The sequence below is a fragment of the Lynx canadensis genome, chromosome F2 (assembly GCF_007474595.2).
Source record: "Lynx canadensis isolate LIC74 chromosome F2, mLynCan4.pri.v2, whole genome shotgun sequence".
Classification (NCBI taxonomy): domain Eukaryota; kingdom Metazoa; phylum Chordata; class Mammalia; order Carnivora; family Felidae; genus Lynx; species Lynx canadensis.
Genome location: NC_044320.2, coordinates 47,738,901 through 47,766,271, shown reverse-complemented (window position 1 = coordinate 47,766,271; position 27,371 = coordinate 47,738,901). Strand labels below are relative to the sequence as shown.

Sequence of the window (27,371 nt, the reverse complement as noted above, 5' to 3'; positions counted from 1 at the left end):
GATGCAATAGTATAAAAAGCCATTTAACCCTTCCCTAGGTTAAGACACTTACAGCAGACAAAAACTGCCCCACCCAAATTCCCTCCTTGAATGGAAACAAAATAAATATAAATTAATAAATACAAAACAAATCACTGCACAGCCCTTAACTCTTTGATTGCCATGGCAAGAACCATGCTGATGATTCTAGCTTGTGACATTTGTGTGGTTAAAGGTTGCCGCAGCAGTCAAAGGGTTATAGCATTGTAAACATAAGTACTTTGTGGAAAAGTTCAGTCATGTTAATGGTCTGCAGCGATGAGATTAATAGCATGACCCCTTGACCTTTAATGACGCAACATTATAAGGAGTTGAAGAGATAGTAGCTTGGTGAGCTGTTACATAGACTAGTCAACCATTTTATTTAACAATGTGCTATGAGGCCTTGTTTTACTAATAAAAGACAACTTGTGAATAATAAACACTGTTCAATGCATTGATCAATAAAATCAATGAAAAAATTAATTTAAGCACCACAAAATTTTGCCTGATTATATCTGACAGTCATAATACACTTTAGCACCATTTATTTAGCCTTATATTTGCACACAAACAAGCTTTGTGTTTGTCAGTAGAAGCTATCTGAAAAAATATATATATATCTATATGCCAGATTTAAGATGTTATAAATGTATAGAATCCTGTGTGGGCAAAAAACCACTAACAACTTGCAAATCTTAAAGCTCATTCAGCAAATAAATGTGTTATTTATTTCTTTCTTTGCACACAGAAGACTACATATTATCAAGAACTTAATGAAGTAGTGTTGAGTGTAATGTGAACAATCCAGAAGCTTAAAGTTAGATTTTAATACCCTCTCCAGAACTGAAAATATCATGGGGAATTAAAATAAAGGCAAAGTATTGTCAGCAAACCAAAAGATAATAACCTAAATATTTAACTTCCTAATGTTTCTCTCTGCTTCATATTTTAATGTTATTTAAATAAAGTCTGCATTAATTATATGCATTACATTCTTTTAATTTCCCATAACCACAATATAGAAAGGAAAAATGGTTTTCATAAGAAGCTATAAAATGTCTATTGTTTACCCAAGAGACAACTTTCCTTTGCAATTGCTTGCATCTCATTCTGGCTCTGAAAGACAAATGTATGTGCAATTATTTTTTAATATAGTATATGGTATTTATTTGATAAACTAAATTTATGGGAGCATTTTCCCCTTATTCTGTTAAATATGTATGTGTGTGTGTATGTGGGCATACACACACACATACATACATACACATACACACACACTGTGTGTATGTATATGTATGTATACACACACACACACACACACACACACACGCACTATATACTTCCAAATCTGTATTACCAGATAGCTCATATGGATGGCATAAATTCTGTTCATTATCATACTGATCCACTACTGGAATCAAGATAATGTTAATACAAGTATACAGATTTTAAAACATCTTGAAGAAAGGTTACTACACTGACGAAGCAGGCAATTTTCTCAGTATCAATAACTGATTCTTTTAAAAACCATCAATAGACTATGGACTAATTAGATTTTATGTTTTTGATAAAAAATTAAGTTTATTAAAAGTTATAGTAGCGTAAATTTGAACTAGTAAACTCCATTTATTTCCTTCCTCTAATATAAAAACAAGATATATTTGTTTAAAATTATATACCTAAAAAAAAATCTTTCAAGACTTTTAAGCCTGAAGCAAATTTTTATGGGTGAGTCTCTAAAACCCCTGAAAATAGAGGTTCACAATAGAAATGCTGATGCAGTCAAAACCAACGCAGCAAAATGCTGTCGCTGTAATACCCCTTATTCTCTTATTCACTCTGTTTATAATATACATGTGATTTATGTAATTTACACATAAAGGCAAATAGACCAAAGAACTGAGGTTTTAGGCATTTTTGTACTCATGATGTACCTTAAGCAGAACACTCTATTATGGTATTTACTTTCCTGTATAATTATTTAAGAAACGTTCTCCAAAAGCAAACTTCCTTAGCTGGCTTATCAACAGACAACAGCCTTCATACTCAGCATTTCACTTTTCTCAGGGGAATAACTCTAAAAAAGTTAGCATCCAACGTAAGAGATTGGAAGGTGTGTGAAATTGACTGGGACTGTCTTTGCGTGAAACTTGTGAAGGAAATTACTGAGGAACAAAGACAGAGTTTCCAGGCACCAAGTCTGATGTACAGTGCTGCTCAATTCTGGTTTTCATAGATGGAAGGGGAAATCAAATCTGTAACTAAAAGAAGGGCAAGGTGGAAATGGGAAGGAATGCAAATATAGGCACAGACTGCAAAAGACGACACAAAATAGTATAGCCCTCCCAACCGTCTGTGTGTTCACAGAAAGCAAACAAATAATTTCAGGATTGGAGGAGCAGAAAAACCAGACACGCAATCATCCTGGTTTGGAAATCAGGTTTGTTTGGAAGTAACAAAGTAACTAAGATTGTGAAAATCTGTATTTATGAACATACAAAGGAATAACGTATCCCACGTCAGATACAAAAGAAGTGACGAAAAAGGCAAAAACCTAATTTTACCCAGGCAATAGTACATACTAAAGAGCTGTGAGAAGACAGGCAATAATGTGGCCTCTGTGATAGTATTTCAGTGGTAAGCAAAAATAAGACATTGGTTTAAGGACTGAATCATTCATTCATTCAAGGAAACTACATTTCACCTTCAAAACTGGGTTGTCAATGTATAGAGAGGGAGCAAGTCCAAACTGGCATTACAAAAGAACAAATGAAACATGCATTCTAGTGACTTTGCAAATAGCTCACACCAGGCTTTATTCATCCATATCTCAGCAAGACAGGCCAACATAGAAACATATATTCGTACAAAAGGTGGCAAGTATAAGCAGCACCATATCCTAGCCTAGGAAAAAGCATTCTACCATGCAGACACATCTCACCAAAGCTTCATCGTATATGAGGCATGTATAAAAAGGCCTGTGTCAAACAATGTTATGCCTGGGATCCAATCTAGCTACAGACCAAGTGCTACAGATATGTCTGTATTCTGTGTGATATTTTTTCAAGGAGAAAAACAAGTGGATAAAATACTCAAGAAACATCTTCATAAGTCAAAAGTTAATCATTTTATTCATGTTCACCATTCTCTTCTTCCGGTTTTTCTACGTGGAAATGAGGGTTAATAACATCTTGCTCTGAAGCTAAGTGGCCTCACATGATACAATTATCGTATGGTCATTTTTCTATTTAACTGATTTTCGTCTCCCTTCTTAAGGGCATATAAATCCAGCTCTATAGAAGAGCACATGGCAAAGTTATGTAATCAGCACAACATTCTAGTTTATGATGTACTTGTCCTACGATGCCCAGTGTGCCCTTGAATGTAAAGACACACTGAGTGAAAACTTGAATATTATCACCAGTCCAATGTTAACATAAGATAAATTTTAAGACACACTGCTCTTTAAATTGAAAAGGCATAGAATCTTCAGAAAGCTTCATAAATAAATATCCTTCATATGTTTTTTATTCTTATGCACTGACCATGAATTAACTGGGTATGCCCTCATTTTCCTTAAAGAGCTTAGTTTTGAGTGTCTGTGATGTGCTTTGTTACAGCACTCATGATCTTATACCCTTACTCCATATAAAGAATTAGCATTGTTCAAAACAGAAGATGCATGTCTCTGTCCATTTATAAGCTCACAAATTGTTTAAAAATTGAAGGCTGCTACTTTAGTATTCCGCCAGAAAATTGACAAATTTTACAATATCTATCTTCCACCCAATTTCTGTGAATTTGTCAGCGTTTGTTCAGATCAGCGTTCACTCTTAGGCTTTAGATAATATTGGTTTAAATTTCAAAGGAGACATACGTATAACATATTGAAAGAGATATTTGTAACTGTTATTCAATTGACCTGAAATATCTCTGCATCATTTCAAAATGACACCAGTGGAAGCAAAAAATCATTTGAGTAGGACAGAAAGACAAAGGTTACGATTAGAACACAAAGGCAAGCTCTTTGCTACTATGCCAAGTGTTTGTGTTATATGATTACTGAGGTAAATGTCTATCCTAGAAAAGTGGCTTTTCTCAGGAGATTCTAACATTCTAAATCTTTCCAATTGAGGTTACTGAACACCTAACTTTTGACATTTTTAGCCTATAAGGCAGTGCATTAGTATGAGATGTGTTTATGCAGGGTAACATCTAAAGACCACTGGTTAGTTATATACATTGATATGTCACATACCCATGACTAGTATGGAGAGCTTGAAGTTGCATTTTTCTTTAGTTCTAATACTTGCTAAAGTAAGATTTCCAGTTGTATTAAGGAGTGCTATAGTATGTTTTTATATTTTACAAAACACTCATTTTTCCTTTTCCTCCATTTTCATTATATTTAATATATATAATATTTAATTTTAATATTTATGGTGTGGTGCTATGTCTGGTTGTAGTTTTCTTTATTATATAAAGTACTAATTTTTAAAATATAACTTATAAAACTTTTCTGATGTAGCTATGATTTCCTCTTAGGCAACAGGTAACCTAAAACATAGATACATATCCTCTGCCAGTTATAACCTGTGGTCACAATAAGTCAGTATCATGAAGGTGCATGAAATGTAATGAAATGATTAGACCCTCTATTATCGACTTGAAACCTTCTGCGATATCATATATTGGCTGAGATTGTATTCACAGCTATTTATAAATAGCTTATCTGAATTTAACATTTTTGCTTCAGACGGCATGTTCCGTTTGACATCTGTGATATTTTGGAATGTGCTCCTGAGAGCATCAAAAATTAAATGAACTCTTTGCTATGTTTTACTGAAAAAGATTTCACCACCATCCACGAGGTTGTTTCAGTATATGTTACAATCTCACAGACTCAATACTATCTGTAAATCACCGCCTTTATTAGTTTCTGGAAATAATTCCAAAACTTAAAAAAAAAAAAAAAGATCTTTTCATGACTCTTGTGTTAACTCAGTCTACTTGATTATAACATCCATTTCTCATCAGCACATTGAATTTAGTCAATATGGACACATTTGTTATTCTACTGTAAGATTCACAAAGTGTGGGCATGTATTTGTATCATACTAGAGATATCAGCATAATATGCAGAACTTGGAAATATTATATTACTATACCTAGGATCCAGTATATACACATCATCCACATATTGGAACTACCGGTGAAGTTCGGCAATGTTCTCATCCACCGCACTGAGTTTTTAATCACCCACAGAAAGGGAATAAAAGTAAGTATACCGTATATGAAACCAATTGTGTCAATAGAAAAAGATCACAAGCAATCTGACTAGTAAAAGTAACACTTGCTTATTTCAGTAAATCAGCCTCTATCCTTTATTACTTAGTAATTATTTTCTGTAAATTATTACTTAGTAATTTATTACATCTGATTCAGAAAAGCCTTGCCCTCTGATTTATAACAGAAGTTGTCTTTGCTAGTATCATATAATGTTCTCTAATTTATCTATGGTATCTCTGCAGTTGTAAAGAGTCTCTGTATTCACCTGTTCTGATTGCCATGTCAGTAGACACTTTGTTCTAAAAGGGGTTGATAGTTAAATTCACAACCTCCTCTACGGTCTGATGTGGATTTACTGCTTTACAGGGAATACAGTCTGATTGACTATTTTAATACTTCATTTCAGTCCAGTTAATAATATACAGAACAATAATATTTGGCTAAAATTATAAACTATATAGTTCATTTACGTAAGGAACATTACCTTGTTTACATTTGTGTCTATATTAAAGTATTGAGAAATAATCAAACAGAAGGAGAATTTTGTTTTGTGATCATGAATGCGTTTTGATTGCAATTTGAGAAACCCGAAGTTAGAACTTTCCATGCTATTAGTGATGGTCTGATGAAAAATATTTCATAGATTGCATGTTTCTATTGATACTGAACTGGTACATTATGTTGTTGACCCATGGAAATTTATTCCACGATGTTTTTGAATCACTGTTCTTATGTGCTAGACCAATTGGTTGCTCTCCCTTTCACTATTCCAAGAAGATCGAGATTTTTTTCCAAACCCCAAATGGAAGAAGAGTCAGCAACCATTCCCACAAAGTGCCCTGTGTACGATAAACAAATAGAATCGTGAGGTTTGTGGTTATATTGAGCTTAATATTTTCTCATCTCTTGTAGTCTCACACCTGAAATTCTAACTGTTCTAGTAAAGAGAGAAGCTGTATATGTTTTTTTTTTCTTATCACACAAATCTCATCTCACATTGAAGTAAATATGACCCAGCACTTAGCCATGACATTCCTAGATAATGTCAGAGTCCTTCCTTTCTTAATGCTATGGTTATTTTCTAGCCCTTATATACTTATAGTCTTCTGATGGATCAGGATACTGTGACAAATGAGTAAAGAGGCAAAAGATTGTTTCTTCAGTTTCTTTCTCATTTTAGAAAAAAAAAATCAATGTTCAATGCAGGTTGATGGAATTCCTCAATGACTTACTCACGTCCCCAAATGACTTAGTCCTCATTTCTACGTTTAGCAAAATACAATTTCCAGTCATCTTTTTTCTTGACATCAAGGTCCTAAAAGGATTAAACCCTCTCATAAGCAAACACTATATCAATAAGCTTATGTAGATAGTCCTCTATGCTCAATATAAGTGACTAACTCTTTATAATATCAGCATCATCTGGAATGGAAGCACTGAAGTGAAGCTACAGGCCTGATTTTGGTCCTCTCCCCATGCTTTCTTGGCCCTCATGTACATAATCTCTGATATCCTGTCAAAATACAGTTTGCATTACATACTGTTTTACTGTAAACCCATTCCTCTTTTTTAACTGTTCTTTTTTCTTAGCCTTACGTTATACGTGTTCAGGTTGTAAGAAATAACCTGCAAGGCTCTGTAACATGCCACCCGGGATTATAAAATATTTTCCCAAACCAAATCATAAACATGTTGTTTAACCGAAAGACATTCTAATTTTCATGCTATGTTGAGTATAAATAGAAATTCAAGGCAGCCAAACTATCCATTTCCAAATAAGAATGTGTGTACCTACACTCATTAAAAATCATCTGGAAATATGTATTATTAGCAAATGAGTAATAAATTTTCACTAGTATAAAATTCTTGCTTTATATAAAAGCCACACTGGCCATTCAAGTATTTTGAGAGTTTTCTGTTGTTGTTGTTTATCCCCTATAGTTTTATATTTGTACTTAAAATGATGAATTTAGACTTGAAATTATATTAAAGGAAAATTAAAAGTCACTTCTACCTACAGGGCATTTTTCGAGTGTGCATGTAAATTGCAAAGTGTCCATCTGCAGAACCACCGTCGACACTCTTTCTCTCTCTCTCTCTCTCTCTCTCTCTCTCTCTCTCTACTCTAAGGAAACAGCTCATGCTTACTAGGGTTTTAGAGTACAATTAACACTCCAAAGGAGAAGCAATACCAGATTTCCTTCAGTTTGTGCCAGTTTGCAAGTTAAAGGTCAAAGGGCAAAGACATAGACAGGACTCTTCAAGGAAAATTTTCACAGAAGACAATGTTTAAGTTGTTGTTAATGACAGTCAACAGATCAATAATCAAGTTCAAGGCAAGCTGTTCATTGTTTCAAAAGCTAATCCCCTCAAAAGCTGGCTTTCACACAAAGCCAATGTCTGACTCATGGGGTGCGTTCGTTCTGACCATCTCTAATAAGTTCACAGCCCAGTGGCTGTAAAGCCTTTCACTGCAAGAAGCAGCTCCTAAAAATCAATAAAGAGGTCTGTCAGTTGCTGACTTTTCTCTAGGAAAAAAATATTGATACAAACCTGCTCTGCAGGTCACATGAAAATGACAATACTGCTGTTAGGACAAATTACACTCAACAATGAAATGCTTTGGTGGTCTCTTGGCTCTGTCAGTGATCAAATGGATGGCTAAATGCCAGAAGCCACACTAACCCTTTGAGAACTATGGTTGACATGCAATAGGTAATGTACTAGAGATATTCATGCAATCTCAGAGTCATCATTTTAAATCATTTGTAAAATGGCAATGCTAACTGCATGTACCAAGGCAAATTGAATTTTCATGCAATGGACCTTAAAACAGAAATTCAATATGTCTAAGAAAAATAAAAAAAAAGACTTAGGCTATCATAATCACTTCTTCGAATAAAATTTCACTCATATTTTCTTAATAAAATATCTTTTTATTTGCCACAAAATTTTTTGGCAAGTAACATCATTTCTGTTTGCTATAAATGCATTTATGTAGTACCGCAAATCTCTTAAAAATTACATGGGGTTATAGGATATCTTTTTTAAAAACTTGAACTTCTTGAACCTGTGCCTGTGTTCACCATTGCCCAGTTCTGTAAGTTACCAGACAGCAAGACTGACAAGCCTAAGACTCTGAAAGCTGATCTGATAGTTCTCAAAGGGTTACACCAATGTATTACTAGTGTCACATATCCTTGTAAAATAACTGTCACTTTAAACCACTTTGGAGACATACTGCTTCTTGCTCTGCTTATAATGAATATTTCTGACAGACCCATGGAAGGCCTGGGGCAATGGCCTAATACAACTTGGGGAGATTATCACAATGATGCAGGGGTCAGGTGGCAGGAAGGGGATTAGAAACACTTCAAAAACAATCCAAAGGTCCTGTTTGAATATAGCTATGAGTATAAATGTGATGAAACATTGAGGACATAGCTGAGAACAGCTGTATAAAACGAAAAATGGATGTATTATTATTAAGGCTGTTACTATATTGCAGATATTTTGGCCCCTTGTTTGTTGGAAAATGGCTGTCCCAACAGTCTAAAGTCCTGCATGTATATTCCAGATCTCCCACCTGACAAAAATGAAGTGTAGGAGACTATCCATAGCAGTCAGAGAGCTATCTTCTTTGGAGACAAAGCTGTTTTGGGTCTTCACACTTTCCTGAAAGTTCAATTGTGGGTTTTTTGTTTAACTTTTTTTTTTCTTTGCTTTAAAGCAAAATTCATGGGTTTTCCATTTTGCTTTTTTTTTTCCCCCAGATATGGGCTCAGACTTCAGAAGGAAAATAATATTAGAAACCTTTAAGAAGAATCTTTTCTTCTTTTTTTCCTCTTCTTTAGTTAATCCTGAAAATTTACTGGGCATTGAGCGTGCAGAGGAAAGGCCTAGAACTGAATGACAAAGAAAGACAAAGGACTGAAGAACGGCAGATACTGTGCATCATGGAAGCTTCCCCATGAGTGTATTTCCACTCATGTGCAGGACCAGCAACCCTCTGGGTTTGAAAGGTCAGCCCTGAATCAGGCTGCCACAAGCCTGCTCCTAGCTAGGAAACAGCATAACAGCTCTTGTCTTGAATCTCAAGTTACCACAAACTCCTGGAAAAGAAAGAAAGAAAAAAAACCCTACATCACACCCACTCTTGCATAGAGCGTTTACAGTACAGTATGTGGCGGGGTGTTCCTTTCCTCTTGAACTGGAACACAGTGTAAACCAATACAAGGAGACATAAGGCCAAGATGCAGGGAATGACAATAGCTATGGCTTTCACAGTGCTGGCTGTGTTGTCCAGTTTGATGACAATGTCTACATCGTCTGGTGGGCTGTGTCCTTCTTTATCTCTGTCTGTTGGTCCATCACAGCCCATAAAATCCTTGAGGATGGATCTGGGATATCCAGGTTCTACTTTGAGTATCTGGTTGTTGAATTTCCAGTACTCCTTCCCTTTGTAGAAATACGTAAAGCCTAGAGGGGGAAACACACACAGATGGGTACCACTTGTTTTGAAAGTGTATATGGATAGAAATTTTAGTTCAGTTAGATTTACATTTTAATTAGGCTACTTTGTAAATGATGTATGTGAAGGCCCCTCAGTTTTTGTAGGAAGAACACATCTTCAGCTCAGCCACCTGTTGAAATGAATCTGGCCGATATGCTGTAGGAATTGTGCCCCCTAATGCCCATGGAAAGCTTAGCCAAGAGCCAAAGTATCTACAGCAGAATGTTGAAAGATCATGCTGTACACATCTACTCCTAGTCTGGAAAGAGAACTTGACCTTATTTTTCACTTATAAGGTTGCTGTTTCAGAATTACACATCAGGGTGATAATTTCAACCTATGTTAAAAGATGCTGAAACAGCCTTATAAACTGAAGAACTGTTTGCCCGCTGACCGCTGTCGACAGGACATTGTACAATACATGCATGATGAGGAGGCCTCTCCATGAAACACCTCAGGGGAAATTTCTAGTCATCTTAGTATCAGGAGCAGTTGTACCTAAACAATAGGTTTGCTTTTGTCATTTGGATGAGAAATCATCACGATTCTTAAGTCATAACACTACAGGGATGTTTTCCTTTGCCTGTTGGGAATCTCAGCAAGTAAATAAGTATTTAGAGTATTTCTGCACTAACCTTATTTCTGGTTCTACATCATGCCCATTTTCTTCCTTCTCCTTTTGTCCTTTTTGTTTAACATTCTTATTTACTTATGTAGTGAAGGATTAATAAAGTAGAGTATCTATCAATCTACAATTCTATCTTTAATATTTCCAACTAACATATTTCATGGGGGAGGAGGTGGTCTGTGGAAAGCTCATGTAACTAGCAGTACATATGTTTTCTGTTCCAAAACATTATGGATGCAGATAATAGACTTTGAAAGCTGGTGTGTGTGTGTGTGTGTGTGTGTGTGTGTGTGTGTGTGTGTGTGTGTTTAGGGCTGTTCTCTCAATTTTTGTTGTTTTTATTGGGGAAAAAAAAGTTCTTTTCATTCAGAGCTTCTTCATGTCAAGTTTCTTTGTGACTATACTCACACTCATTGGACTTAATTCTTACTTTGAGATAAAATTCAAGAAGCCAAGAAGAAATGTTTTAATGCTATAATTAAAAACTTTATTTTGGGAGCTGTTTTGAATAGTAGGCCTAATAATCATTTATGATGGTTTTCTTTAACCTGTATTATTGAGCACTTATTATGTAAGAAGTACTGTGTTTAAAACTCAGTAAATGACATATTTTAATACTCATAACCATTCTGTCAGGTGGAATTATGCACCTATACCTTCAGGCAAAGATACCGAGGCTCAGAGATGAAATAATATGTCCAAGTCCTGGTGAAAGCAGAATTTAAATCTTGATCTAGTTCTGGAGCCTGAATACTTAATGGTTTTCCTAAAACTGTGTCCTTTAGAGATCTCTTTTAACAAATGCTTCTTGATTAAACATCACAGGTGTGAGAGGTAACACCCATGCAACAAAAAACTCTGACACCTTTCCAAAAATTTCATCTCGGAGAGACCAGCACTTCAGGTCACTTCATTTTGGAAATCATTCTGTTCAATGCCATAAAAATCTGCTGGTGCTTTTAGTTTCGAAGGGCAGTTTTGCAATCAGAGTAACTTGCCAAGTGAAAGCAGGTGTATGTAGATTCAAATATTTCAGCAGGGAGCTGGTATTTGATCACACTAATGAAATCCAATGTAATTACTCAACAAGCTTGGATGAAGAAACGTTGAAGACCTGCCAGATAATAGTACATTAGACAATCACTGTTGAATAATGGCATTGATTTAGAATTAAACAGACCTTCAAAACAGGTGAATTTACTTCTTATATTTATAAACTGGAAACCAACAGCTGGAAGTGTCCTCATCTTTAATTTTTAGTCAAAGCTAATTACTGTGAACCTACTGGGTACGATGCAAAAGTTCAGAAGTTTCCATTTTTACATTTATACAGGCCAAATTTTATAGTAGCACACTCCACATAAAGGAGTAGGATTGTAGTTTACTGAATATATTTGTTATGAGGTAACATATCTAGTCCACAGAATTTAAATAATAAAAATACTTGAAAAGAAATGGCCTGAAATCATGGTAATAGAAATCTGTCAAACCTTGATCCCACAATATTCATCTCACTCAATAATGTAGGTCTGGTTTTGTTTCCCCACTTACGAAATAGCACCTGGTTGAAGAAATGTTGATGTACTCATTTTTCTTCCTTTTTGAGAGTAGCTTTGATGTTACACTGTCGTAGATGTTATGCTAATAAGAATAGCAACCTGAGATGAATTCTTACCCAAATTACCATTTTTTGAGAAATTCTGAGAAAGAATTCAGTGGGGCTGTAATGTATCATGTGACAGCTTTTTCTTCTCTCATATTTGACTGGATTTTACTGGTGACTTTTCTATTGCTTAATCCTAAAATGTAATGAGACATTGTCCACCATAATTGCCTTGTTCTAACTCAGTAGATGTTCCTGGATGACAGTGCCTATGTGTTCTCTGTTTTCCACTCTGATATATTTATTAGTAAGAAGTTAATTAGTGTTTAATAAATGTGAATGAATAAACTGAATCTTGTGGAAATATGTGTTTGAATTTCACTTGTATATTTTAACCCAGGGTGAGAATGGGGAGTAGGGACTATAGCAGATCAACAGAATCAAGAATCAGGCTAAAGTAGGGCTTCAATCAGCAAAATGAAATGCAACAGTTTAAAAGTAGAATCTTGTATTTACCTTATAAGTGCACTTTCTAAGGAGAAAATATAGAATATCTAGGTGGTATGCCTTGATGGCAATTAACATAGAAACAATTTGAGGGAGAGGCAATTCAGTGATTCTTCACTAAAATTTTAGTATGTGTTAAAAACTTGTTCTTGCTTAAAACATGGTCAAAAAATAAATGCTAAGAAGAAATCATTCCACTATATTCTTTATGACTCAAATCTCATTTATATTGCTGTGTTTTCAGAAACTAAAAGTAGACAGGACAATGAGAAAATTGTTTAGATGGTTACAGGCGAAAACCAGGAGGATGATGGCTCAGGAAGCTACATTCTGAGAAAGCCTGAATTTGTCTAGCGTGACATGATGAAAAATTAAGCCAGACTTGACAGATAATCAGTTACCTTAATGATATAATGTAGAGAATGGTGTTAAATTTTCCTCTTTGGAGATAGTATATTATAGCACATTCAGTGGGGCTAGAATGTTCTAGTTTCAAACCTCAAATATATAATCTTACCTTTCTTATGATCATGAATAAGCTACTTAAACTAGCTGATGCCAGTTTCCTCATTAATAAATAATAATTACATAAAAAGTTATTTATGTTGGACAATTAAATTAGATAATGAATTTATGTAGCACAACTGATACATGATAGGCATTCAATAAATAGCACCAAGTGTTCATATTTCATTGATAAAAATGGCAAAATTAATACCAGTAGGTATATAGGGAGGCATATAATATAAAACGCACTCTTCAAAAACCTATAGCTGAATTGCTGAATCTGTAGACTTTTTTTTTTAAAGATTACCACTAGGAGACGATTCCAAGGAACAAATTCCTACATTGACAGAAGGATAAACCAGAGAAAACATTCAGTGTTCTATCATCTTTAACTTTATGACTATCAAATACCATGCGCATAGACTTATGGGGAATTACTTTGAGTCAAACTACAAATACAAATTTGTTTACTTAATAATTTGAACTTTTCATCTTTCATACACAAATCCAAGGGAAGAAATTGTGTAAACTATGAATTTAAGGTAAGAAGCTACAAGCATGACATCTGTAGATAATGAAAAGAGGAGACTTTGCTGTTGACAGACCAAGGCCTTCCAGATCGTTTGGTATTGCTATTGTACAGAACAAGTGTTTCAGATAAATGAGATATCTCCTCCAGGCAGTGAATTTTTAGAGTAATGGGAGACATAAAATTAATTTATACAACTAATATTTATTGAATGTTTACTATGTGACTGTCTTCAAAGAGTTTACATCAGAGCGGATAATGAGCATATAAGCTGATTATTATGAGATTTTGAGTGCAAGGGATAGGGTAAGCAAAAAAGGATATTCAAGGAGGAGAGCCTGAAAGATGAAGAGTGACTCAATGTTGAAGTCAAATCAAAGAGGGGACTGGACAGGAGGGGTCCAGAAAACATAGATATATTGCAGTTTCATCTGTAGGTTTTAGTCATTTGTAAGCGTTGATTTTTCCCAACATGTTCTTTGTCAGTATTTTACAAAATTATTTTTTTACTATGTAAAGAGAAGCCTCGAAATTCTGAATAGAAGAAAACTTGTTTTTTTCCCCCTTCTGAAATTGACCTTTGAGGTGGGTAGAGAGTGGGAAAAATGCTCATAGGAATATGATCTTGGTAGTCTCAGTCCTGTTTTGTAGGACACATAAAATTGAGTAGGAATTCTGGCAGGGGTGGAAACTGATAGTATTTTGTTAATTGTATTAATATAACCAAAAGAATATAATTATGTATTCTAACTTAAACAATTTTGATGTGTTGCTTCATACTTGTTTAGAAACTATTTATGAAAGAGTTAATTCAGTTCAGAATATACTCTTCAGCACAATTTCACTGATTTATACAGAATGAATATGATTAAATATTCAGATGGAAAAGAATATGAAAAACCATGGGACAGGGGGCATCAAGAAGATTTTTTTAATATAATTATGATTTATCCCCAGAGAATCTGATCAGATCTCAGATATTAGAGGCCTTGTAAATAGAAGCAGGGAAAATGAAAAGTTAATGTGGTAAGGAATTCAGACAATGTGTACTTTTTCAGGGGTGCCTGGGTGGCTCAGTCAGTTAAGCGTTTGACTTCAACTCAGGTCATGATCTCATGGTTCATAAGTTTGAGCCCCATGTTGGGCTCTGCAGTGATAGTGCGGAGCCTGCTTGGGATTCTCTCTCCCCTCCCCCCCTGCCCTTCCCACACTTGCACTCTCTTTCTGTCTCAAAATAAATAAACTTAAAAAAAAAGATTATGTGTACTTTTTCAATCTTGTGAAACAATTTACTACTTATTTTAAAAGTTATTTTTATTATAAAAGGTAGACTCAGTTTAGAAAGTTAATAAAACAAAGATAAGGAACGAGAAACTATTATCAAACTTTCTAGAGGTAATAACCAGTGAGATCTCGGTTGAATTTTCTTTGCAATATTTTTGTATACTATGTAATAATCTTTACTGAAGACAGTCTAGAGCAGTGGTAAGACTTCTGTAAACATTACCTAGAGTTGGTTTTATCTGGGCTTTAATAAAAGCCCTTTAATTTAACCTCAAGAAATCTCCTCTCCTCTAGCTTCTTCCTCAGTGACACCTATAATTCGTAGGGGTAATTTCAATTTTCGGCCTCCATGTGATCATTTTTCACTTATTTCTTTCATTCCTTTGTCCTTTTCAAATTCATCTGTATAGTTTGAGGTTTTGAACTTATTTTGATCTGGTTTTACAAGCCTCCAATGTGGCTGCACTGTTACTTCCCTCATTTTTTTATTGATAACCTTTTGAAAGATATGTTTTCATTTCTATCTGCCCTTTCCTGTGCATTTTTGCTTTTATCACATACTGGCTTTATTTTAACTTGGTCTTTTAATTCTATGAACCAATAGAATATACAAAAAAACCCTATAATTCTCAACAAGTTATATGATCAGAGCTTCTAGGTTCTTTCTGACTTTGTCTCCGCCTACACTATATTACTTGGGGGGTACTCTCATAGAGCATGTAGTATATCACTTCATATGACAAGGGTCATAATATAGTTTGTGTACTTAGACTTTTCTGATTGGTTTTATTCATTCCAGGTCTCAGTTCCTTCAGGGTTACACTCAGTGTATAGTTGTCTTCAACTCTGGTAATATGCTGATGATTAATTATAGTTTTCAGTGGTGGTGTTGATTTTCATTTTCCTTCTATTTCTTCAGTAAACTTTTTTGTTCTTTCCTCATCCGACACATTTAATTTTGTTCCTGCAAGTGATATTTATTTTGTTCTTGTTGCGTATATGTTACAGACTTTCATGCTATTGAGGACCCAAATGGTATATCGTTTTCTTATGGTGTGCTTTTTCTATGTATTTCAGAATTATTTCTCTTTCCTTTGTTTTGGAATTCTGTGTATTGTTCTGGAATATTTAATTATTATTATGGTTTATTCCTATTTACTAATCTCTGAATGAGGAGAGAAATGTTCAGATTTTACATATACCAACAGATAGGAGTGTATGGATTTTCCGTCGCTTGGCTAACTTTCTACTTTGGACCTGGCTGAAACTCAAATCTTGAGATGGAGAGCAAGGAACACGGGCAGGTCTCTGATCTGCTTCTTGTTATTGAGCAATCATTCAGCCACTTAGCCTGACTGTATTGAGTTGGGATCTTCCCTGTTTGCTGACACTCTAAGCCAAAAGTGTGTATTAAAAATTAACATCTTCAGCATGCACAATTGCTGGATGTCTTTGTGTCTCAGGCCACACTTTTAACATACCTTCCTTGTGACGAGCTCCTGTCCTATATATGTCTGCTCTTAACTTTCTAGTAATTTTAATAGAAAAATAGGCGAGGTTACTTCGAAGGTATCCACACCCTTCATTTTAAAACATTACCTTCATTTTTTTCTTATAAACTAAAATAAGCTGAGGTAAAAAAAAACAAACAAACAAACATCTGAAGCATAATATTAAGCATAAATTTACGAAGGAAAGTTCACATAAATATATTAGGGCCCTAGTATGGTATTTTCTAATGATTTAATCTCTCATAATGAAAAATTAGAATGCATTATTAAAATATTTAGTAAACTCATGAAATATATAATGCATATGCTGCATACCATTTTCTTTGTGCACAAAGGCTCCCTGAGGAGATTCAGGGATACCTTTCCAGACGGTGATTGGTTTGGGATAGCCAGGATCCATGGTCTTCATTTCTTCACTATATCTCCAATATCTAAAAAGGATAATAAACAAAAACAACAAAAAACAAAACACATGCATAGAGAAGGAAATTATGTATACACAGTAATAGCTAACATTCATTAAATCCTTGCTGTATGCTGTTAATGATTTACAAAACTGATTAAAAACATTAGAAAGACATTGGATACAAAGAACATTCATTCTGTTTTCTGTCTTGCACATATTAAAAATGGGTATTATTATTGTATATTTATTCTGTCTGCTAAAATTAATTTAAAAATTCTAGCTAAGAATATTGTACTTCCTAATATATTTTCAATTCAAAAGGGTATCATCAACCTAAGGATGAATAAGAGGTTTTCATGATTTTTGAAAAATCTTTCTTAGGCAGCAGAACACTTTTATTTTTATTTCTTTGGAATCATCTTAAGCAGAATCTTGATTCATTTTTCATTCATTTGTTCACTTAACAAATACTTACTGAGTACCTTTTATGTTCCTGGCATATTGTAGACACTATAGAGATATAACCTTGAACAAAGCAGCCATGCCCAGCTCTCATCTTTTTTAAATTTTAGGATATGTACAGGCAATAAAACAATTTATTAATAAATACATACTATGGTAGGAGGTGGTAAGATTTAGAAAACAAGCAGATAAAGTTAGCTAGGCATATGGGAAAGCCATTTTAGTGAACAGAAAGGTCCTTCCTGTGTCAGACATTTGAGCAGAAAGCAGAAAGAAGTGAGGTGCAACACATACAGCTTTTGGGAGAAGAAGTTCCAGGTAGAGGAAGTAGTTATTGAAAGTTACTGTGGCAGGCACAAACTTGGAGCACTTAGGCATCCACAAGAAGGCTAGGGTGACTAGAATTGAGCTGGTAAGTGGAAGAAAAGGTCAGAGTGGGAACAGAATCTAAGATTAGATAGACCTTTATGCTACAGCAAAGCCTCTGGATTTTCTCTAAGGGATATGTGAGGCCAACACAGATTTTGAGCAGAGGAGCTTCAAGATCTGGCTTATTTTTTAAAGGAACATGCTGGGTGCTATGAGTTAAATAGACTTAAGGAGGTAAAATAGAAGCAGGAATCCCAATTAGGATGTCACTGCAACAGTCCTTGGACTGGAATGTAAACTGTAGAGTTGATGGTAATTCAAGGGATTGGGATATATTTTGAAGGGAAATCCCAAAGAGCTTACTAATGAGTTGAATGCAAGATGTGAGAGAAGGAAGTTGAGTGCAACTCAAGAATCTGGGGCCCGAACATGTGGAAGAATAATGTTGCCATTCAGTAAGATAGGGAAGTGGGGGAAGGTAAGTTGGGCTGGTTTGAAGAATCACGATTTTGGTTTTAGACATGTTAAATTCAGGTACCTGCTAGACATCAAAGTGGAGTTGTTGAAGAGTATATGAGTGTGGACTTTAGGGCAGGTCTTGACTGGAGTCCTCAGTGTATAGATAGGAAAACAGATAAAAGGAAAGCTCGCCAAGAGTCAGAACTCTAGATCCCCATGCCTTCACATGGTGGCCCTTCAGCCACTTTCGCAGAACTGCTAGACATCCAAAAAACAAACTGTAACCTGCCCTCCTGGGGATCAGTAATGATTGTTTATATGTTCTAAGAGTCAAAGAAGTTTATGCGTTGAATATTCAAAAGGAATGACAAAGCTGGGGTGAAGCCATTGGCAGTTCCCAGTATTCCTGACACTTTAGGGCAGGCATATGCTCTGTGCATCATCTCGTTTAATCACAACAAACCCATCAGACAGTCATCATTGTCCCCTTTTAAGAGAGGAGACTTCTAAGAGGACAATAAGGGATAGATTTATAAGCAATTGGTCTGATTTTAAAATTCCTTCCTCTTTCCTCTGTGTCCACCAAATACGGTTTTCCAAATTTAAATTTATTTGACAACCTTTTGCCTTGTTTTCCCACTCAACATCTCTTTTCATCTTCTAAAGCTAGTGTTTTACCAACACAGGCTTGGGAAGTGACATACTTAATTCATTATCTCAGGTAGTTTGGCTGAAATCAGAAAAAAATAAGCATTTCCTGGTCTTTTTTGGATATTTTCCTATTCTAGGTCTATGGAAGATTCTTTATCTATTGAGTTCTGGGGTTTTGTACATAAGGTTTTGCTATAGTTCCTAGAAACATCCATTCAAGTAACATCTGGAATATTAGCAATTCCTCCATCCTCAATGTTTACATGGAAAAGAGAAAAAGATTGTTTCATGAAGTATTCCAATAAGTAAGCCACAAGGCAGATTTTATCCAAAGAGGGAAATACCCTGTTACAGGTATTTGTCACAGATTCTCATCAAAAGAAGATGAGAACAGTTCTGATGGAAAGATCAGGAAAAGCTTCATGGAGAAGACTGAGCTAATATAGTGGTGACTGGGCCTGTTTTCTGAAGACAAGAAGGCAGAATCATTAGTGTAATGTTCTACCAATTTTGAAGTATATTTGTTTTCACATTTAGTTCATGGGAACATCTGCTTTAAAAATATTTCTGGGGGCGCCTGGGTGGCGCAGTCGGTTAAGCGTCCGACTTCAGCCAGGTCACGATCTCGCGGTCCGTGAGTTCGAGCCCCGCGTCAGGCTCTGGGCTGATGGCTCAGAGCCTGGAGCCTGTCTCTGATTCTGTGTCTCCCTCTCTCTCTGCCCCTCCCCCGTTCATGCTCTGTCTCTCTCTGTCCCAAAAATAAATAAACGTTGAAAAAAAAAATTAAAAAAAATATTTCTGAATATTTCTTTCTCACAGAACATTCTATGATGAATATAGAATGGTTACTCTGGTTAAATTTCAAGATATCATCTCTTCAGTAAATATTTCAGTGGTGTTTACAATAGACATACATGTCAACCGGTTCCTGCACTTGACCATAAAGAAAGCCTCTCAGGGGCACCTGGGTGGTTCAGTCAGTTAAGAGTCCGACTCTTGATTTTGGGTCACATCATGATCACAGGGTTTGTGAGATCGAGCCCCATGTCAGGCTCTATACTGGCAGGGCAGAGGCCGTTTGGAATTCTCTGTCTCCTTCTCTCTCTCTCCCCTGCCCCGCTCATAAGCATACTCTTTCTCTCTCAAAATAAATAAACATTAAAAAAAGAAAAGAAAAGAAAAGAAAACCTCTCAGAGAAAAAACGTTTAATGCCTCATTTTCACAGATTCTAAGAAAAACTTTTTTTTTTGCATTTTACATCTCTAAAATCAGAATGTACTTTACAGTAGATACTGTATCAAAGTTTACTTGGTAGGGTTTTTCCCTCCATGATAGATTAAATAATGACTTACTTATAATAAATGTTATTTTTGGATATAAACTACAACTTCAAGTAAGCTTTTCAATATTGCTATGTCAGAAGTTTTGAACAATTACAAATCCTGGGGACAATGGGATCACACCCTGTATGTGATTTAAGAAAGATTAACTACATTCTTAGAAGCCAGGTTTGTTCTCTGAGAAGTAGTTGTAGCGATGTTCTTATAACAATACCAGTAATTTATATAGGCTTTTGTAGCTATAAATAAATTTATACACATACATTATTTTATTTTATTTCATTTAAGTCCCTCAACAATCTTTTATATTGCATATTACAATGCTTTCTATGATGATGTCCTAACCATAGATTTAGTATGTATAGTCACTCAACTCAGTTAAAAGATAATGATTTAGTCACATTCACTCTTTTGAAAAGTTGCAGACTTGAAACTCTAATACTCTCAGCTTCATAGTTTAGCATGTTAGTGTTATTGTTTCCCTTGGGCATAGCATTCTTACTCTCAGTACTCTCTCTCAACCTCTTAACATACTTAAGTATAATTTTCCTTCTTCCCTCCTTCTGTTCAGTCATTTGCCCACCAACACTTTTTTGAGCACCTATATTATATGCCAAGCACATAAGATTCATAGAGATCACAATTTCAAGAAAATATTAATGGAATGTGAATTCTATTACACTCTCTTGTAAGAACATAATTCTGGTATGAATTTATCAGAGTAAAACCTTCCTCCCTTTCGTCACTGACAGATAACGCAAAATTATAATTTGGGATCATTTCACAATTTTTGAAACACTCAGTAGGCTTGGACCCTCAGTTATCTGCTATGTGGCAGTTTTGATAGATATCCAGTAAACTTGAATGTGATTAGAATCATCTAACTATATTCAGAGCTGTCTTATAAGAGGTGCTGAAGCTTATTCACAAATACAAGTTAGCATTTTAATTTCCAACATATTTGAACATATTTCAAAATGAACAAAAAGCTCATCCCACTGATGTTTTTCTCCCTGAAAAATAAGTTTACGGGTTCCATGAGAAGCATATTAACATATTCAGATGAAACCTGGGTAAATAAACTATTTGGGGGTTTACAGTTTAGATATTATAATGGAAAAAAATGGAATTTTGTGTAGGAGGGTCAGCAAATGATAAAACCTATTATAAATGAAATTTATAGTTTTTTTTCCTTCCGATGTATCAGTTATCTCTAATGTAGAATTATGACTTTAGATTGCTGATTCTTTGAGAAAAGCACTGCAAATCAATGCTTCAAAATAAATTATGATTAGAAATGAGATTTATTCATTTTATTTGACTTAAGCATGGGTCACATCCATAAGAGACAAAAGTTGTCCATGTAATGGTATATAGCATTTTGTTAAATTTCTCTGCTAAGAAAAAATGGTATAGAAAATTCTGGAATGGTATACATACCAAATTCAAACTGAACAAAAAATGGCTCCAAGGGTAATTTCACGTGACCCAGCCATTTCTTCATCTTACTTTGTCTCATCTGTACTCCAGAGTCAAGACTACTCCCTTCTGTTAAGTTACACAAAATACAGCACCCCTTCTTTTTTCATACCCAAATAATTATACAAAGTCCCACTCTTCAGAAACATTCTTAGTGATGCAACAGAATTGGAGATACCAATTTACACTGTGTTGAATGATCTTAAAAACACATATATTGAGTAATTACTTCATAAACACACAAGTTAAGCTGAAGGAAATAAATGTTTTTCTGTTTGACTATTAAGGGTGATAATAGTAAAAACAAAAGTGGATCTAAATTTTGTCTTTCTTTGAACATATCTTAAACTTGTTAAAAGTTAAGCTTAGAATGAAGTATGGCCATAGGGAATGTATCTGTGAGAAGATGCTGACAGATGAGTTAGAAACATAGCCTTTTAGAGTTAAATGCTATGAGGATCAAAATGTATCCAAGTATCAAATTATAGTGTATTAAGAAAAGGGCAAGTAGGAATCTGAGGAAGTGAGTTCCAGGCTGTATGTGAAATAGTGAAATACTGGAAATTTTAATCTGACTTTACAGATCTATTTAAAGAGCCATCATTTCAACTATTCATCTTTAGCTATCTGTACACTTAGGAGATTTGATGTAGGCCCCTGCTATCAATACAATTTATGTCAATCATTCTCCAGTGTGTACCTCAGACTGACCTTTCCACTGAGGCAAACTCAAGTTATCCCGGTACCCACTTAATTCCTCTAGTTGGTGTGTGAAACAGACATCTCAAACTAAATATGCACATTTTTTCAATCTTTTAATCCCCTTTCCCCAATATTCCTTCCCCAGTCTGCTCTATCTCCAGAAAGGGCACCACCGTTTCCATTTTTGAGGTGAAAAACCTAGAAGTTATCTTTAATTTGCTTTTTTCTCACCCCTAAAATCCAAGCCATAAGAAAGACTGTTCTGATTACACTCAAAATATATCATGTACCCATTCCTTCTCCTCCATCTCCACCACTACCATCGTATCCTCCTGTACTACTCCAACAGCCTCCCGGTGACCCTCTGCTTCCACTCTTGAAGCCCATTCTTTACTCAGAAGCCACAGTGATGTCTGTGAATACACATCAGATCATCTTGCTTTCCTGCTGAAAATACCTTCCATACTTTTTCACTGTACTAGAATCAAATCCAACACATTTGTCATGGTCTATAGGGCTCCATATAATCTGGCCCATGCTTACCTATTTGACTTACCGATTACCTTTACCACTTAACTGGCTATGTTGTAGCCACAATGTTTTACCGGGTTTAAATATTCCAGTATTATTGCTTTTGCACTACTATGTCATCTGCCTACAACCTATTGTTCCAAACAGCTTCCTGTGGCTGAAACTTCACCCATCCAAGGCCCCGCTCTTGTGTCTCCTTCATCAGCAAGGGCTCTGACTTCTACACCAATTTTCCAAACACTGCTTCCCACCCATGAGTCTCTATCACATTATCACTTTGCTTTATTTCTTTGTAGCATTTCTCAGTGTTAAAAGATTAGGCTCATTTACTTGTTTCCTGCTTACTATTGCCTCCTTTAATAGAAGCTAAGTGCCACGGAAGCAGAAGCCTTGTGGTCCTTTCTTGAAAACACATGTCAGTCACATCGTATGTGCTCAAAATATTTTTTTGAATAAATGAATGAGGGCTGTGCCCGGAGTACTATAGAAACCTTAAGGAAGTGGGAATTAGAGCTGTTGAGAATTGAAAAGTCTGTCTCATATTCATACTATCAGCATGGGCAGTTGGGTTAGAGAAGGGTGAATTCCTGTGGAGTGTAATTGAGTTTGTCTACACATGTCCATGGTAGGACATGGACAGGATGCGGGGCTGACATATGGTAGCACTTGGACCAAATCTAATTTAAATCTGTGCTTTGTATGTCTAGAAAATTAAATAATGATTCTGATTTTGAGTGCTCTTCTAGTATATTTGTACTTTCCCACTCACTACACTACCTACTATTATTGCCTTACATACTATTGCTGTACCTGGCAGTATATACATTATTTGCTTGGCCCCTTAAGGCAGTTGAGTTTTTTACACCTGGACTAGATGATCTCTAAAATCTCCTTCTTCTCTTAGCTTTAGAGAAATAGAAACCAATTAATCAACAATCATCCGTCCCCTGCCACCCTTCTTAAGCAGAAAGAGCAGTAGGAGAAGAGGGAGAAGTAAGTAAGGACAAAGCAATATTCAGTGTGTTCTCTCAAAAATTCACTCGGAAAATAAATAAAATGTTAAAAAAATTGGTAGGTATTAAAAATATGCAGTCTATAAGGAAGAAAGACTCACTGAATTCTCATGTAAAAGTGACAACCAAATTGTTGTTTATATGTTTCAGTCAGGTAGTTTAATGTCTTATCCATCTACTTATAATCTAGAATGAAAGTATTGACAAATTGTGATTTTGGAATTATAGAATTATATGAATATGAAGGAATCTGCTTAGAAGCCACCTATAACTCATGAAATCTTAAAGAAGATCACACACATGGAAATTAATTGGATTCTTGCTTATAAAATTAAAACAATTTTTTAAAATGTTTATTTATTTTTGAGAGAGAGAGAGAGAGAGAGAGAGAGCGAGCGAGCAGGAGTGGGGGAGAGGCAGAGAGAGAGGGAGACACAAAATCTGAAGCAGGCTCCAGGCTCTGAGCTGTAGAACTTGTGAACCCTGAGATCGTGACCTGAGCCAAAGTAAGATGCTTAACTGACTGAGCCACTGGGAGCACCAACTTATAAATATTTTTTAAACCTATAAAACCAGTTACTTAGGCAGAGCTTAAAACAAAATATTTCTCCATATTTTGTTATATTTGCATGTGGCAAGCGTCTCAAGTAGGAAACAAATGAACTAAAACTCCTTTTCCCATTTACTATGGCCTTCATTCTAGTATGAATTTGGTATCTAACCTTCATTGATTTCACTTATTTGAGGCAGTGCACATTTAGTTTCTAAACTTAAATTTTTCAATAAGTGCTGAATTTTAGGTTGGAAACATTTTAAAAGTAATACCGGCATGTGTGAAAAAACAAAACAAAACAGGCTTTCTGATCATAGAATGGCAGTTTTTGTTACCATCTGGGAAATCCTCATTAAAACTGTTACATGAAATGTCCTGCAGAAGTGTGTTTTGTCAGCCTTTTGTTTCTATGCCTTTCTCCATCCCCCACCCCCCAAAAAACCCAACAAAACACTCCTTATTGAACCTGGTCCTGAAAGGGTACATTCAAGCAATTAAACTGGCTGGGGGCTTAAACTCTAACAACCTTCAGGATTGTTATTTTAAGGAATATGTTATAAGTCTGCAGATTTATTTTCATTAGTGGTCACCATGCTGTGGCCATCAATTTCTTCTTTCTTCTTTCATACTCTACCCACTTATATCTTGCTGAGAATCAACTTTTTGTGGCTATAAGTAGCATCTTCTTCAATAGATTTTTTGTTTGATAGACCTTTTTTGTTCTGTGATTTGGTAAGAAACACTTAGCAAACCTTTAGTTTCATGATATTGCTTGCAAGTTTATGAACATTTTGCTATAGAAGTATACACAAATCAAATGTATAGAAAGCTAGGAACAGAATAAATTAAAAAGCATATATTCTAATCCATGAAGACAAATTATAGGAGTTTTTTGTTCACAGATAAAGCTCCATGTCTGAAATCATTTGCAATTAAAAATTACAAATTGCAAAATAAAGGGGCACCTGGGTGGTTCAGTCGGTTAAGCGTCCGACTTCGACCCAGGTCATGATCTCACAGCTCGTGAGTTTGAGCCCCGCATCGGGCTCTGTGCTGACAGCTCAGGGCCTGGAGCCTGCTTCAGATTCTGTGTCTCCCTCTCTCTCTTTCCCTCCTCTGCTCATGCTCTATCTCCATAAAATTAATTAAAATTAATTAATTAAACATAAATCAACATTAAAAAAATTTTAAGTTAAAAAAACAAATTGTAAAATAAAGTTTATATATTATATAAAATACCTTATATATCTTATATATATCTTATATATAAAATAAAGTTTATACCTTACATATTTTTCTACTAAAGTTGGAGACATATTATAGGGTTAAACCGTGCCAAGATTATAAGGCAAACTCAAACTAGGTGTTGCGCATTAAAGCCTGTTGTTCCTATGTGTGTTTGTGTGTATGTGTATGTATTTTTTTAAGTTTATTTATTTATTGAGAGAGAGAGAGAAAGCCGGGTTGGGGCAGACAGACAGGGAGAGAGAGAATCCCAAGCAGGCTCTGGGCTGTCAGCACAGGGTCCGACGCTGGGCTCAATCCCAAGAACCATGAGATTGTGACCTGAGCTGAAATCAAAGTCAGACGCTAAACCGACTCAGCCACCCAGGCACTCCTATTTATGTATTTTTAATTTACTATAAAATGCATACTTAAGTCTTCTACATACAAAAAATTATACTGAGTGTCACATTTGACCCAGCTAGTAGTAGTGTAATTAAAAATTTATTTTTCATCTCTATTACTTCTTCTACCTAATACTAAATTAAACCAATAAAAAACAGACTTCCAGTTACATTTTATGTGCACTTTATATCAAAAACGCACAGGAGTGGAGCCTAGTAGATGCCACGAGTCATAAGAGTAGTATAGTTCACTCAATTTTTACTAATGCCATATAAGAAAATGCAAAGAAAGGAAAAGAAAAGGAAGAAAGTTACAGGGAAGGGGTATTAATTACACTTTAAGCTAAGTGATAGCTCATAACACCTGTTTGTAGGTACCTAAACAATCAGCTTCTTAAGAACTAGAACCCATGACTAAACTGGATTATTTGAAAATGCTCACAGTTAATTACATGCAGAGTGTAAAACTTTAATTTTGAATATGAAAACAAGCAAACAAAACAGACTGCGCGATAAAGTGCTTTTAAAATAAAGTTAAGTAAAACGTCAAAAAAATGCTTGCAGGATTAGAGATACGCTGCCCACACAGATTTATAGGCATGATAAGTTGATGGAGAAGAGGAAGAACATGTACATTCCTAAGAAGGTCATATTATGTGGGTATATTACAGGAATATTATCTTGAATGTTGTTTAAAAATACTTTTGATTTCATTAATTCTTGTCTTTATATCACACAGATTCTTAATCAACAATACACATCCACTATAGAGGAGAAATATTAGCTTCTCTAAACATTAATTAACTGTCTTTCCCAAGTGAAATGTGTACTGACCTGTCCCCCTTGAAGAAATAGGTTTTCCCAACGTCTTCCCACCAAATGGCTGAATCAATTCCATGCGGGGGAGTTCCACTCCCAAGAGTAATCAAGTCATGAGGATAACCGGGTTGTAGGGTTGTATCCTTAAACACCCAATATTTGTTACCTGTATGAAATAAGTGCAAATGCAGAATACAATCGTTTAATGTCAGAAATTAGACTATATCTATTAACACAATGCATTGAAAATCATTTTACATGAAATCCATAAAATAACTAAGTAGTAGTCACTTTGGTGCTTCGATGTTATTGTTGAAAGATTGTCTTCAAAAGTGGATAAAATGAGTATGTAATAATGGAATCAGAATCTGTGAACGCAAAAGATCTACAACTTGCCATAATACAACAATTCTGAATCAAGAATCAGGAGTTTTCCTCTAGGAATTGGAGGCTCTATTTTTTCTTTGAGGCTAAATCTTTCCTGTGTTTTGTGCATTCTGTGTATCTTCAGATTGCTTTACTGAGTATAACCCGTACTCCATTGAAACACATCCTCTAGGCTGCTC

At 35.2% G+C, this 27,371-nt stretch overlaps 1 protein-coding gene across 1 annotated transcript in view; it reads right to left on the bottom strand.

The window, feature by feature from the left end:
* Positions 1 to 9,139: 9,139 nt before the first annotated feature.
* The window catches only part of MMP16 (matrix metallopeptidase 16), a 285,679-nt gene continuing 267,447 nt past the window's right edge, over positions 9,140 to 27,371 (bottom strand). The window contains exons 8-10 of the mRNA XM_030304358.1: positions 26,821 to 26,971; positions 16,708 to 16,823; positions 9,140 to 9,789 (exon numbers count right to left, since the gene is read on the bottom strand). Coding sequence (XP_030160218.1) covers positions 9,455 to 9,789; positions 16,708 to 16,823; positions 26,821 to 26,971 — 602 coding nt within the window. The 3' untranslated portion in view covers positions 9,140 to 9,454. The remainder of the gene's footprint in view (positions 9,790 to 16,707; positions 16,824 to 26,820; positions 26,972 to 27,371) is intronic.